General features: G+C 38.5%; 2 protein-coding genes and 1 long non-coding RNA gene across 4 annotated transcripts; 2 read left to right on the top strand and 1 right to left on the bottom strand.

Annotated features, from left to right (window-relative positions):
- The first annotated feature begins 328 nt into the window (after nucleotides 1–328).
- On the top strand, nucleotides 329–2,987 carry LOC118484983. The gene is made up of 3 exons (XR_004875426.1): nucleotides 329–686; nucleotides 1,866–1,953; nucleotides 2,926–2,987. It is a non-coding gene; the product is annotated as an uncharacterized LOC118484983 (long non-coding RNA).
- A 3,141-nt stretch (nucleotides 2,988–6,128) lies between these two features.
- LOC118484982 lies at nucleotides 6,129–10,505 on the top strand. 2 transcript variants are annotated; one of them, XM_035981155.1, is made up of 4 exons: nucleotides 6,129–6,841; nucleotides 6,924–7,222; nucleotides 8,402–8,489; nucleotides 9,462–10,505. In XM_035981155.1, the coding sequence occupies exons 1-3, from the start codon at nucleotides 6,625–6,627 to the stop codon at nucleotides 8,462–8,464; spliced, it is 579 nt and encodes a 192-aa protein (XP_035837048.1). In that variant the 5' UTR covers nucleotides 6,129–6,624; the 3' UTR covers nucleotides 8,465–8,489; nucleotides 9,462–10,505. The 2 variants fall into 2 exon arrangements, 1 of the variants encoding a protein (XP_035837048.1); XR_004875419.1 differs by having other exon boundaries at nucleotides 6,130–6,841; nucleotides 8,413–8,489; nucleotides 9,462–9,509.
- Nucleotides 10,506–10,815: 310 nt separating this feature from the next.
- Nucleotides 10,816–13,206, bottom strand: LOC110895612 (laccase-17). Its single transcript, XM_022142931.2, has 6 exons — nucleotides 13,072–13,206; nucleotides 12,849–13,000; nucleotides 12,499–12,743; nucleotides 12,282–12,410; nucleotides 11,235–12,185; nucleotides 10,816–11,148 (listed from the first exon to the last, which is right to left on the bottom strand). Exons 1-6 carry the CDS (start codon nucleotides 13,159–13,161, stop codon nucleotides 11,018–11,020), a joined length of 1,698 nt encoding a protein of 565 aa, XP_021998623.1. The 5' UTR covers nucleotides 13,162–13,206; the 3' UTR covers nucleotides 10,816–11,017.
- Nucleotides 13,207–13,496: the final 290 nt, after the last annotated feature.

Raw genomic sequence — 13,496 nt, 5'->3', positions numbered from 1 at the left:
TCACACCTCTCCACCTTCATCTCCACCCACTCGAAACACCTACACCCCTCCGACTCCCTTCTGCTCCGACGACAACTCAGACACCCCCTATGTTTTCCGATTTAACGGCTGCCACCACCAGATGGTGGTGGCGTATGGCGGCGGTTTCAGAGCGAGAGCAGGAAGCGAAGAGAGAGAGAGCATGAAGAGAGGAGAACGAGAGAGGAGAGAGAAAGATGGGGAGCCGAACGATTACCGTTGAAACATACCGACGGAGACGCCGCCGTGAGTAACAGTGGAGGCGTTACTTCTGACGAGTCTACCGGTAAACCTCACAACACTCTCTCTTTCCTTTTGATTTTTTTTTAGATCTGAACGGGTGTGTTTTTCCGATTATGATGTCTACAGTAGTCGATGATGATGATGTTCAGTTAGAAATGTTCAACTTCAGATGGACTCGGTTCAGGTTTCAAGGTCGAGGTTTGGTAAAGCATGTGTTCACTCGGTCCAGATTCAGCTGTGGTAGTGGGGATTATTTAGGTTCGGTTCACACGGGTTCGGTCAAGACAAGTCAAACTGGTCAATGGTTCGGTTCGGGTCAAGCGGGTTGGTCGGTCTCAGCTTTGGTTCCGGTTGACTCGGTCAAACCGAGTCGACTCAGTCAAACTCAGGTCAACAGCGGGTCAACTCAGTCGACGCAAGACCCGGTAAAGTTTAACGACGCGAAATTAACGTAGATTTTTATGGATTTTAGACTTTATATAGTTAAACGCGACCGAGCTCGACCCGTTTCGTTTTGGTATTAGTTTACGTTTATTATTACTTGACGAAAACTATATATTTGATTACATTGCATTGGGTTACTGGTTGAATTTTGAAAAGTATAGCGACACTTAGATGTCGGGACGTCCAAAAACAGCGGAAACTATGTCCGATTTTCATAAAAACTCGAATTACAAAACAAGAGTATATCTTAAAAACGACACCAATCAAAACTCTAGTTTTCTTATAAAACTAAATATAAAAGTATATGTATTTAGTGTCGTTTTATAACTTATATAACTTATAAACTGAAATTATAATATTTCGACAACAAGTGAGTTACAACTTAACGAAACCCGACAATTATTTTGATAAATATAATTATCTATATTTAATCAAACATTGATATTTCCGAAGCTCTTATAAGACGAATATAGAGTTTATATTTATTTCGAACGTCGTTACTACGTGTCATTTTATAAAATAGATATAATCACTTATATTTATTTTATTTTCAAACGATGACATTAAACCCCTTTTACACACTAAATGTAGTTTTCATAGTTATTACGAACGTTTAGCATTCGGAAATCTTTTAAAGTGAATATAATTATTTATATTTCTTTCCATTATTTAGAATCCAAATATTCTTTCAACCGTCGCTAATTCGTGCGACCTTACGAAATAAATATAATCGTTTTATTTATTTCAAACGCCATTAGTCCGTATACTTTTATAAAGTAAATATAATGTAATGTTTTATATTTATTCCAAACGCCAACGATTCGAACATGAATATATGTATTTATTTAGTTACGTCTTATGAAAGCTACGACGAGACGTACGTTGATCCATCCACGTACTTCTGAATCACGATGACCAACACGACTTCATAAGTATATTTATATATATAAATATACGTATCCTAATCATTCGGAAACTAAGTCATTTCGGGACTTAGTACTTGTCCCGAATATATACGAAACCGAGTAACCATAGATTGGTTATTCTAAGTAAAAGTAACAACACCTTCGTAGAATCGTTTAGTTAACGATTCGGTAGAGCTCGGACACGTAGTTTAACTACGTTGTTTAATTAGAAACTAATAAGCTATTCCATGTTAGGAATACTATAGATGCACGCTAGCTAATTACCGTTCTTGGAACGATACTTCGGAATCACACTAAGCTAGCATTGCACAGGAACGTCAAGGTGAGTTCATAACCCCCACTTTTTACTGTTTTACATTTTTTTATAAATGTTTTCGGGGGTGGAAAGACATGCAAGTTTTGCAAAAATAAACAACTTTTCGTTGAACGAAAACTCATATTTCTAAACCATATTGCGAATGGATTTCAAGGAACTCAAATGGTTTACGAACGGTTTATACTAAACATACCGGTTTTATAAAACAAACGCGTATTTTCACAAACGTGCATGATTTTCATGACTAGTGACGAGAATGTCCTAGTTACAACAACGGGACTGGGTTGGCCTGCGTACGAAAAACGAGACAACCCAGTGAGATCATGTCCCCCTTTTCTTTCAATGTTTCGGTTTACAACTTTCGGGGGAAAATACATGTCAAACTTAGGTATGATTAAGTTATGGAATGAACTCTTAGATCATGTGAGCATAGGCTGTAACTGAGGTGCCATTAATCCTTTTGAGGACCAAGGAACAAAGGTTAGATCTAATGGGTACGGGCGAGCCCCACTCACGGTCCATGGGTGACCACTTAGAGTGCTGTTGTGTCCAGCGTCGAGAGTTCGACACTTAAATTGCCTACGCGGGTTGAGTACCTCCTATGTCGTCGCATATATTAATGTCCTCGCGAAACATTAATGATCAACATGTTCATAGACGCTTTTCATACCAACTTACAACACTATAACCTTCAAATGTTTTTGATATTCATTTGACGCAAACTCATAATACATGTATTTACAAACTTTGATAATGTTTTCAACTTATGTACAAGTAAGAGGACGAGTCGGTCCTGCTTAAAAAGACTCTTGTGGGCTAGACTCACAACTTTCATATATCATGCCAAGAAAATAATTTTACTATATTTTCTCAACAACTTTTAAACCGGTTATCAAAAAGATTTGTTTTAAATCTTTTTCAAAACAAACTATGAACTCGCTCAACTTTTTGTTGACTTTTTCGCATGTTCTTTCTCAGGTTGCATTTTCAAAACTATGGAATGGTTCGAATAGGAGAACCCATGGGAATTCGAGTACTTAGCGACGTTCTTTTTCTAGAAGTCTTAGCTTATTTGCTTCCGCTGTGCAATGAAGATACCGGTCCAGTCACGTCAAGCTCTGATATTTCGGGGTGTGACAGATTGGTATCAGAGCAATAGGTTTCAGCGAATTAGGTTCTGTAGAGATACCTAGGCTTTAACCTTACTTTCCTCTGGGAACTTAGATATCAAGAATTGAACACGTACAGAACGCCTAAGACTCGAATATGGGTTCCAACCGTTGCCAAGAAACAATGAGTCAACAATTTTGGTTTTAAACATACACAAGAGTTGCGTTTGATACACGATACACGAAACGATTACATATACTAAGCAAAACCTTGAGAGTTTTGATAACATGCATCTAGGACCTTTGGAAAAACTCATGTCTAAGTTAATTAAAGGTTCTCACGTAGGAACTGCGATTATTAACTTGGGCAAATGCCATTATCTATATTGTCTATGCTATTTTAATTACCAAGCAGGTAATCTACGTGGAACGGAACGCTATTGCGCAACTATACATGAAACTTAAACTATACGTCAGCGGACGTCGGAGTACATCACACACGACTTTCGAGGCAAGACCTTTGGAAAACATGATCGAGCACGATAACAACGATTCTAATTCCGGCAGCGGGAGAACTACCGACCACAATGCGTCACTTTGCCACATGATCCTGCAAGCGTCACGAATCACGCTAAGGTATGCTTAAACAAGATCTCAAAACAGTCGGTGTTTAGTCTGATGAGACTCACAACTATTGGCGCTGCATAAGAAGTCACATGTCTTCACACTCCCCCTCCCTCATTAATGGCGATTACGCTATGTTCGAAATTCCAGGTAAAGTCCTTAAATTTCTTTTATTGAAATTCCGACTTTTGCATCTAGTGAGTAGATTTTTTTTTTTTTTTTTACATTTCTACTTACCTCTAATGATCATTGCATCACAAAAATTTTCTTCCGTAATAGTGAATGCTCATTTGTTTCATTCTTGATGAATTCATATTTATACATGCGTCGTTTGTTACGCATGTGACTTCACTCGAAATTGTTGCTTTATCAACGTTCAATATTGTTTCTCTATGTTGATTATTGCATTGTGATTTGGACGATTGCATTGTTGTAAAGCGTTGACTCCTTGATATCGAGTCAATGAAACTTGTTGGATCTCTTTTCCTTTTCAAGCTACATACATGGTTTTTCGTTGTAACCATGTTGAAATTTCGTATCGATACGTGCATTCATTGTTGAAATGTGACTAAACCAAGTTCAATTGTTTGAACTTGCTCATGATATATATTCAATTCAAGGTCTAATATGATGGATTGAAGTCATCATATTCTACATAATCCCAACAAGCACTTCATTTGCTTTGAACCATAACATGCTTGTTTGGTCTTCGACTTCATTGAGTCGTTTCTTTGATCACGATCACCTTGTGGTGGCGTCTCACATATTTGAAGCTTGCGCTAATCTCGCTTGCACACATCATGTACGGATTTAACTGCTTATTTATTTGATTATTGATATTAAATCCGTTTGTTCGATTTATTGTATTAAATCAGCCTTAATACAATTGTGTGTTAAGGTAATGGTACACAAATTCATTTCGTATTTCGGTGTACCTCTTAACGGTTCTTTCAGCATCGATCGAACATTTTGTGATATTCATTGCTTTTTCATTCTCGATCGAAAACATTATTTCCTTGTCTCATTTTCAATTGAAAATCCTATGAGATTTGTTTGAAACAAACATTCAGATTTACTTTGTTGAACCTCTCACTTGATTTCAAAACAAGGTGATGCTTGTTCAATCACCACTATTATTGAATTATTTCGATCACTACGACACCTTGTGGTGTCGGTATAAACTTGTAGCTTGGGCTAATTCGGTGTATCCTTGCAACACGTTGATTTTATTCATTTAACGGTTTGATTGTTGATAAATCATTTTTATGACCTTATTTATTTATACTTGTTGAATTCGAGTTTCAATCATACAACAACCAACACCAGTTTCCGTTGGTAGTGAATTCTATTGTTTCAAAATTGATTTGCATACTGTAAACGTTCATTTGGAATTCTATTGGTTGAAATTCCCCTTTTTTTTTGAACTCCGTAAACTTGGTCGCGTTGGTGATAGTATCACTACGCTTCGTTCACTTGACTTCGATTTTTGGAACAAACTCAGCTAAACCGTTGGGTTCTTATTGATGCAAAACGTCTTTACATTCATATAATTCGAATAAGTTTTGATTTGCTTATGCGGTCATTCACTTTGGTATTATTCGGACTTACCTAGGAACGACACAACTTTGAGGAGATAACATACACTAAATTTCGAGGACGAAATTTCTGCAACAGGGGGAGAATGTGACAACCGGTGATTAACGGCCTCTAATTATGCGATTAACCAATGTTTAAGACAATAATAAATAGTGTTTAGGGCACTAATTAAATTAATTAGGCCTTTGGAGTGCGTAGGAACGTCTAACTGGCTTTGCAGTGCGCGAATGGTGATTTGCAGAAAAATCTGCTAAACGATAAACAAAAACGAACAGAAACCGAACAAAATACTGACAATGCTGACAATCACAAATTTTATACGCGTATTTTACACTTATAAACTTAGCTGTGCGAATTTATTGTGCATCCGTACCTCACAAACGCGAACGTGAATGAAAAACACGACTGTAGGAAACGCACCGTCAACGAAACGGAAGCATCGGTTATACGTATTACCTTTAAAACTTAAAGGTTTCGTAATATTTAGTTTCGTACTAAAATTTTAACAATCGTAGTCGAAACTGGATCGAAGAACGGAATTAAAACGGTCAACGCAGTATTTACGCGATTTTTAGTTAAAGCGACGAACGAACGCGTCGAACACGACAAACGACACTATCTTACGCCTTTTATTCTTAAAAATTTCATCTTTGACGTAAAGTGGAGCTCGGATTTTGATAACGGGTCATGTAGAAAAATTCAAACCACTTAAACACGGGGTTTGGGCTTGCGGGCCTTGGGCCCAAGCCCAAGCCCATTAGAAACAAACCTAGCTATTTATTTGTGCAAAACCCTAACCTATCCCATTTTGATCAGCCGTTTCACAAACATGTTCCTTCATAAAGGCACCTTATCCACTCCACCTATCTAAATTGTCCTTCTCTGTTAACTAGACAAACACACCACAACTATAAGCTTCTCCTTCATCTTCTTGTTGTGAACGAAACCCTAACCCCCTAACAAAATCCAACAAACACAACACTCCATTGCCTGATATCTCCCTCTTATTTTTAAAGTTTGGCGCACACACACGAGAGCCGGTTACCGGCGACACCCCCCCTCTCTGCGATGTATGAAACGGACCACCACCACCATCGTGGTGGTGGTGGTGAGCGACGGTTGGCCAGGAAAGAAATGAGAGAGAGGAGACGGAGAGGAACGGCGAAGCAAGAGCGGCGCCGCCGCTCACGGCGGCGACAGTGAAGATCGGCGGTCGGAGTCTCGGTCCAGCTGGGTTCCGGTGAACCACCACACCACAATCACACCTCTCCACCTTCATCTCCACCCACTCGAAACACCTACACCCCTCCGACTCCCTTCTGCTCCGACGACAACTCAGACACCCCCTATGTTTTCCGATTTAACGGCTGCCACCACCAGATGGTGGTGGCGTATGGCGGCGGTTTCAGAGCGAGAGCAGGAAGCGAAGAGAGAGAGAGAGCATGAAGAGAGGAGAACGAGAGAGGAGAGAGAAAGATGGGGAGCCGAACGATTACCGTTGAAACATACCGACGGAGACGCCGCCGTGAGTAACAGTGGAGGCGTTACTTCTGACGAGTCTACCGGTAAACCTCACAACACTCTCTCTTTCCTTTTGATTTTTTTTAGATCTGAACGGGTGTGTTTTTCCGATTATGATGTCTACAGTAGTCGATGATGATGATGTTCAGTTAGAAATGTTCAACTTCAGATGGACTCGGTTCAGGTTTCAAGGTCGAGGTTTGGTAAAGCATGTGTTCACTCGGTCCAGATTCAGCTGTGGTAGTGGGGATTATTTAGGTTCGGTTCACACGGGTTCGGTCAAGACAAGTCAAACTGGTCAATGGTTCGGTTCGGGTCAAGCGGGTTGGTTGGTCTCAGCTTTGGTTCCGGTTGACTCGGTCAAACCGAGTCGACTCAGTCAAACTCAGGTCAACAGCGGGTCAACTCAGTCGACGCAAGACCCGGTAAAGTTTAACGACGCGAAATTAACGTAGATTTTTATGGATTTTAGACTTTATATAGTTAAACGCGACCGAGCTCGACCCGTTTCGTTTTGGTATTAGTTTACGTTTATTATTACTTGACGAAAACTATATATTTGATTACATTGCATTGGGTTACTGGTTGAATTTTGAAAAGTATAGCGACACTTAGATGTCGGGACGTCCAAAAACAGCGGAAACTATGTCCGATTTTCATAAAAACTCGAATTACAAAACAAGAGTATATCTTAAAAACGACACCAATCAAAACTCTAGTTTTCTTATAAAACTAAATATAAAAGTATATGTATTTAGTGTCGTTTTATAACTTATATAACTTATAAACTGAAATTATAATATTTCGACAACAAGTGAGTTACAACTTAACGAAACCCGACAATTATTTTGATAAATATAATTATCTATATTTAATCAAACATTGATATTTCCGAAGCTCTTATAAGACAAATATAGAGTTTATATTTATTTCGAACGTCGTTACTACGTGTCATTTTATAAAATAGATATAATCACTTATATTTATTTTATTTTCAAACGATGACATTAAACCCCTTTTACACACTAAATGTAGTTTTCATAGTTATTACGAACGTTTAGCATTCGGAAATCTTTTAAAGTGAATATAATTATTTATATTTCTTTCCATTATTTAGAATCCAAATATTCTTTCAACCGTCGCTAATTCGTGCGACCTTACGAAATAAATATAATCGTTTTATTTATTTCAAACGCCATTAGTCCGTATACTTTTATAAAGTAAATATAATGTAACGTTTTATATTTATTCCAAACGCCAACGATTCGAACATGAATATATGTATTTATTTAGTTACGTCTTATGAAAGCTACGACGAGACGTACGTTGATCCATCCACGTACTTCTGAATCACGATGACCAACACGACTTCATAAGTATATTTATATATATAAATATACGTATCCTAATCATTCGGAAACTAAGTCATTTCGGGACTTAGTACTTGTCCCGAATATATACGAAACCGAGTAACCATAGATTGGTTATTCTAAGTAAAAGTAACAACACCTTCGTAGAATCGTTTAGTTAACGATTCGGTAGAGCTCGGACACGTAGTTTAACTACGTTGTTTAATTAGAAACTAATAAGCTATTCCATGTTAGGAATACTATAGATGCACGCTAGCTAATTACCGTTCTTGGAACGATACTTCGGAATCACACTAAGCTAGCATTGCACAGGAACGTCAAGGTGAGTTCATAACCCCCACTTTTTACTGTTTTACATTTTTTTATAAATGTTTTCGGGGGTGGAAAGACATGCAAGTTTTGCAAAAATAAACAACTTTTCGTTGAACGAAAACTCATATTTCTAAACCATATTGCGAATGGATTTCAAGGAACTCAAATGGTTTACGAACGGTTTATACTAAACATACCGGTTTTATAAAACAAACGCGTATTTTCACAAACGTGCATGATTTTCATGACTAGTGACGAGAATGTCCTAGTTACAACAACGGGACTGGGTTGGCCTGCGTACGAAAAACGAGACAACCCAGTGAGATCATGTCCCCCTTTTCTTTCAATGTTTCGGTTTACAACTTTCGGGGGAAAATACATGTCAAACTTAGGTATGATTAAGTTATGGAATGAACTCTTAGATCATGTGAGCATAGGCTGTAACTGAGGTGCCATTAATCCTTTTGAGGACCAAGGAACAAAGGTTAGATCTAATGGGTACGGGCGAGCCCCACTCACGGTCCATGGGTGACCACTTAGAGTGCTGTTGTGTCCAGCGTCGAGAGTTCGACACTTAAATTGCCTACGCGGGTTGAGTACCTCCTATGTCGTCGCATATATTAATGTCCTCGCGAAACATTAATGATCAACATGTTCATAGACGCTTTTCATACCAACTTACAACACTATAACCTTCAAATGTTTTTGATATTCATTTGACGCAAACTCATAATACATGTATTTACAAACTTTGATAATGTTTTCAACTTATGTACAAGTAAGAGGACGAGTCGGTCCTGCTTAAAAAGACTCTTGTGGGCTAGACTCACAACTTTCATATATCATGCCAAGAAAATAATTTTACTATATTTTCTCAACAACTTTTAAACCGGTTATCAAAAAGATTTGTTTTAAATCTTTTTCAAAACAAACTATGAACTCGCTCAACTTTTTGTTGACTTTTTCGCATGTTCTTTCTCAGGTTGCATTTTCAAAACTATGGAATGGTTCGAATAGGAGAACCCATGGGAATTCGAGTACTTAGCGACGTTCTTTTTCTAGAAGTCTTAGCTTATTTGCTTCCGCTGTGCAATGAAGATACCGGTCCAGTCACGTCAAGCTCTGATATTTCGGGGTGTGACATTTACATCAGGAAAAGAGAAGCTAGCAAAAATTAAAGAACCTTCAAAAACTCCCTTACAGACAGAAGGCTCGAAGGAAGCTTACCTTCTCCATCAAGTAGCAAGACATGAACATTCTCACTATCTAGAGGTCATTTATCACTCATCCCGGCAGCAAATAGCACTTGCTCACCAAAAACCCGATTCGGTAGTGCCATTAGATTCTCATACCACGCCACGCCGCGCGAAACTTTCACGTCCTTCTTAGCAATCAGACCCATCCCCCTGAACTGCATCGCCATAGGAATAACCTCCACGTGGATAAAAAAGAATTTCATCTTCCAATCATGGAAGCTTTTAGGAGGACTAATCAAAATTTTCTTCACACTGCGCAAAGCGAAGGAGAAAAATCCCATGTTATTCTGAAGTTGATAGAAAACTCTAAATTTATCAATAGTCGGCTCCCTCCCTGAGACCGACAAACGAACTCAAAGTGCCTCACACGCATCATGCACATTGGGCTCATCTAAGATATATGAAATCCATAATACTGAAGTATATTACCCAGGAAATGGGTAGTCGGAAGTCGGAAATTCCCCTCGTAGAAGACGTCGGCAAACAACGTGATATACCCAGGCGGTGCAGTTGCAACCGTCTGTCCTTTGGAAGGATATCTTGCATCCCATTTAGGAGCAAGTTGATAACCTCTAACAACCTACTCAAACAGGCCCTCGTCCCACTTCAATAGTGGTAAACCACCACGAGCTTCTTCTACTGTGATAATATCTTCACCAGCAGACATCTCGAAGGTTCAAAGATATGATTCAAGAACTTGAAGATTTGCAGAAAAAAGATGAATATTTGAATATTGGGTTATATCATTTCACACAAGCGTAAAAAGGTTGTAGTCGATTGAATTTCTAAGTTTTATTTTTTTTATTTTTTATTATAGGTATCATTATCAATGTAAACTACAAATATGTACAAAAGTTAGAACAAATCTAATATAAAAGATAAGAAAAAGTGTAATGCTTATAAAATAAGAATGTTCTTCTACACATCAGCTTTCTACTTGTTTTGAGAGTACGTAATCATGTCAATGATCATCTTTTGTTTAATTTCTTTTGTCGGATATATGTTTATCGATTTTATGTTGGAATGTGGGATATCCAAAGAAAAGCTTAACCGGAACATGATCAAAATTAGCATGCCATCTCCATTAAAGAAAATATTTTATAAAGAATGTTTCGCAACAACTATATAATTACATTCAACAAGTGAAAATTTGGATGTTATATCAAATGAACAGCCTTCGACTCTGGTAGCTAGGCAACTCTTAGGGAAGTAAATTCAGTATGTAAAAATATGCAATCCGGCGAAACTGTATGTTAAAAAGATTGAACAGAAGCAGCCAAAATTAGCACTTTGGAAGATCCACTGGTGGAGGTAAGAGCTTTTGGTTTGGAAGTTTTCCATCCAAGACAAGCCAAGCCATCTTCAAACCCCAACTTGTATGAACTTCCAAATGGCAGTGCATGAACCATACCCCTGCTCAACACGTAAATTATCATCCACGAGAACTTAGGATATATTTGTATGTAGGAAACAGGTCTGCATTATTCATAGAAACAAACCTGGGTTATCTGCAAGAAACCGTATAGCAACCCACCCGCCAGAAGGGACACCAACCGTGTTCCTTTCAATAGGGTCCACAAGATTGAAGTTCTTAGGGTCCTTGTTAGGATCATAGTTTCCAAACCCTTGACCAACAACAAAGAAATTGAAGCCATGGAGATGAAGAGGGTGGCTTTCAACGCCAAGAATGCTAGTATCTTGCAAGACCAACTCGACACTAGTATTAAATGGAAGAACCATAAGTTTTGTACCATTGCTCACAAAGGTATTATTTGGAGGAGTCCCGGTATAGTTAAACCGATGAAATGGGGTGATAGGGAAATAAGGACTATAAACACCCTCTGATTGACCAGAATAATGGGACTGGAGAAGGGCAACACTTGGCTGTACAAAGGACACATTGTTAATAGACGCAGCGAACCTGGTTCCATTTGGGCCTTGGCAAGTTTTATTTTTTTCACAAGGACTGGTACCAAGTCCTACAGTGAAAAAAAGATGTCTGTCAATCTTCTGTGGAACATTAGCTGGAAACTGAGCACTCGCCAAGCTTCGAAGCCTATTTGAAAATTGCGTCACGAATGACGTGTCATTTAAAGGTGGTAATGCTGGTTTAAAGAGTGGCAGATTTTTCATGGGAATGGACGACTCATATTCAAGAATACCAGCAACAGTGGAATTGTCAAAGGTTCCTTGTCCTGTTACATATGGTCTTGCAGACATAACAAAGTTGGCACCAGGAAATTTCAGTTTGGTCTTAAGGAGGACATTGGTGGTTTGACCAGGAGCTAGTATAAGTGTCTCAGTGTCGAAAGGTTTTGTGTAAATGGCATCAACTTCAACAACTGTGAGGGTGTGGTTTGCTATGCTAAAAAAGAGTTCATCGTTGAGTGCTGCATTGATGAGTCGAAGTAGGTATGTCTTCGCGTGCTTAACCTTCAGTTTGAGCGTATCTGCCAATTTTGATTACGAAAGTCTATGGTGATATCTGTATATAAGTATGCATATATATAGAGTTGAAACACACGCGTACCAAATGCTACAAGTACCTTTAGCAGAACAGTTATAGAAAGGACCAGGAAGCCCATTGAAGGTATAGGCGTCAGAAACGTTTGGACCTCCACCAGTTTGTGTTGCTTCGGCAATTATGGCTTCTGGATCCGTATTAAACCATTCTCCTGCAGACATCATTTTCTATCTCATGCTAGGCAACATTATTATAAAATACCATATATAATTTAAAAAGTTGACATGATAATTTGTTACCAAAGATGATGGGAACCTCTTTATAGGGCTTTGTAAAAGGGTATGGGACACTAAGCTTTGGGAGAATGATAAGAGGGCCATAGAGACTCGCTCGTAGCCATGATATATGTGCGTGCCAAAACAAAGTTCCTCTTTGTCCGATGACCGTATAGTTATACACATAACTCTGTCCCGTTTGTATGGGGCATTGCGTTACGTAAGCTGGCCCATCTGCCCAACCACTCCGTAGCTGACGGATACCATGCCTGAGAAACATACACCGAACAATATAATATATATCGCAATTACGTACTAAATAGGATCTAATATTTTACTGTTAGAATTACAAAATATATTTATCTATCCAGTACCAATGGATTGTAATATTATTGGAGACGTTATTGGTAACTTTGATAAGCAAGCGGTCACCCTCCCGAGCTACGATGGGTGGACCTGGAAATTTCCCATTCACCGTCACCATGCTCCTCGTGTGGCAAAGCCTTGTCACATTTTGCAGTTGGATCTGCGCGCATAAATGTGTGTTATGTTGCCTTACATATACAATAAAGAAACTAGCATGTTAGATATATATACATTAAACTCGTAGTGCCTGGTAGTGCCAGCAACAGAATACACCGAAACAAGTAAGGTTATCGCAACCAATGTTCTCACAAAACCGACCATCCCTCTCGTTCAAGAAGCTGCAGAAATAAATCTTTAATTTGTTAAAATCTGCATATGATCCAACCGTTGAAAGCTGAATATATATATAGGGTGGGATGGTTGGCTTGGAGAATAAATTACAAATTCTAGGATTGACCACCGAATCTATTGTTGTTGGCATGCAACTTTAGAGTGCCAAGAAAGAGAGGATTTCCACCCTGTTCATTCAAAATCTTTCCTTTGTCGTAAGGACTTAGTAGTTCAGTATTATTATCTATTTATTATTATCCTTATTATTTCCCATTTGTAAACCAAACTATACAAGTTTCTTATATTCAATATAAGAAAATACCATG

Source organism: Helianthus annuus, chromosome 12, assembly GCF_002127325.2.
Source record: "Helianthus annuus cultivar XRQ/B chromosome 12, HanXRQr2.0-SUNRISE, whole genome shotgun sequence".
NCBI classification, from domain to species: Eukaryota; Viridiplantae; Streptophyta; class Magnoliopsida; order Asterales; family Asteraceae; genus Helianthus; species Helianthus annuus.
Note: the sequence above shows the minus strand (reverse complement) of the source record. Positions and strands in the feature narration are given on the sequence as shown.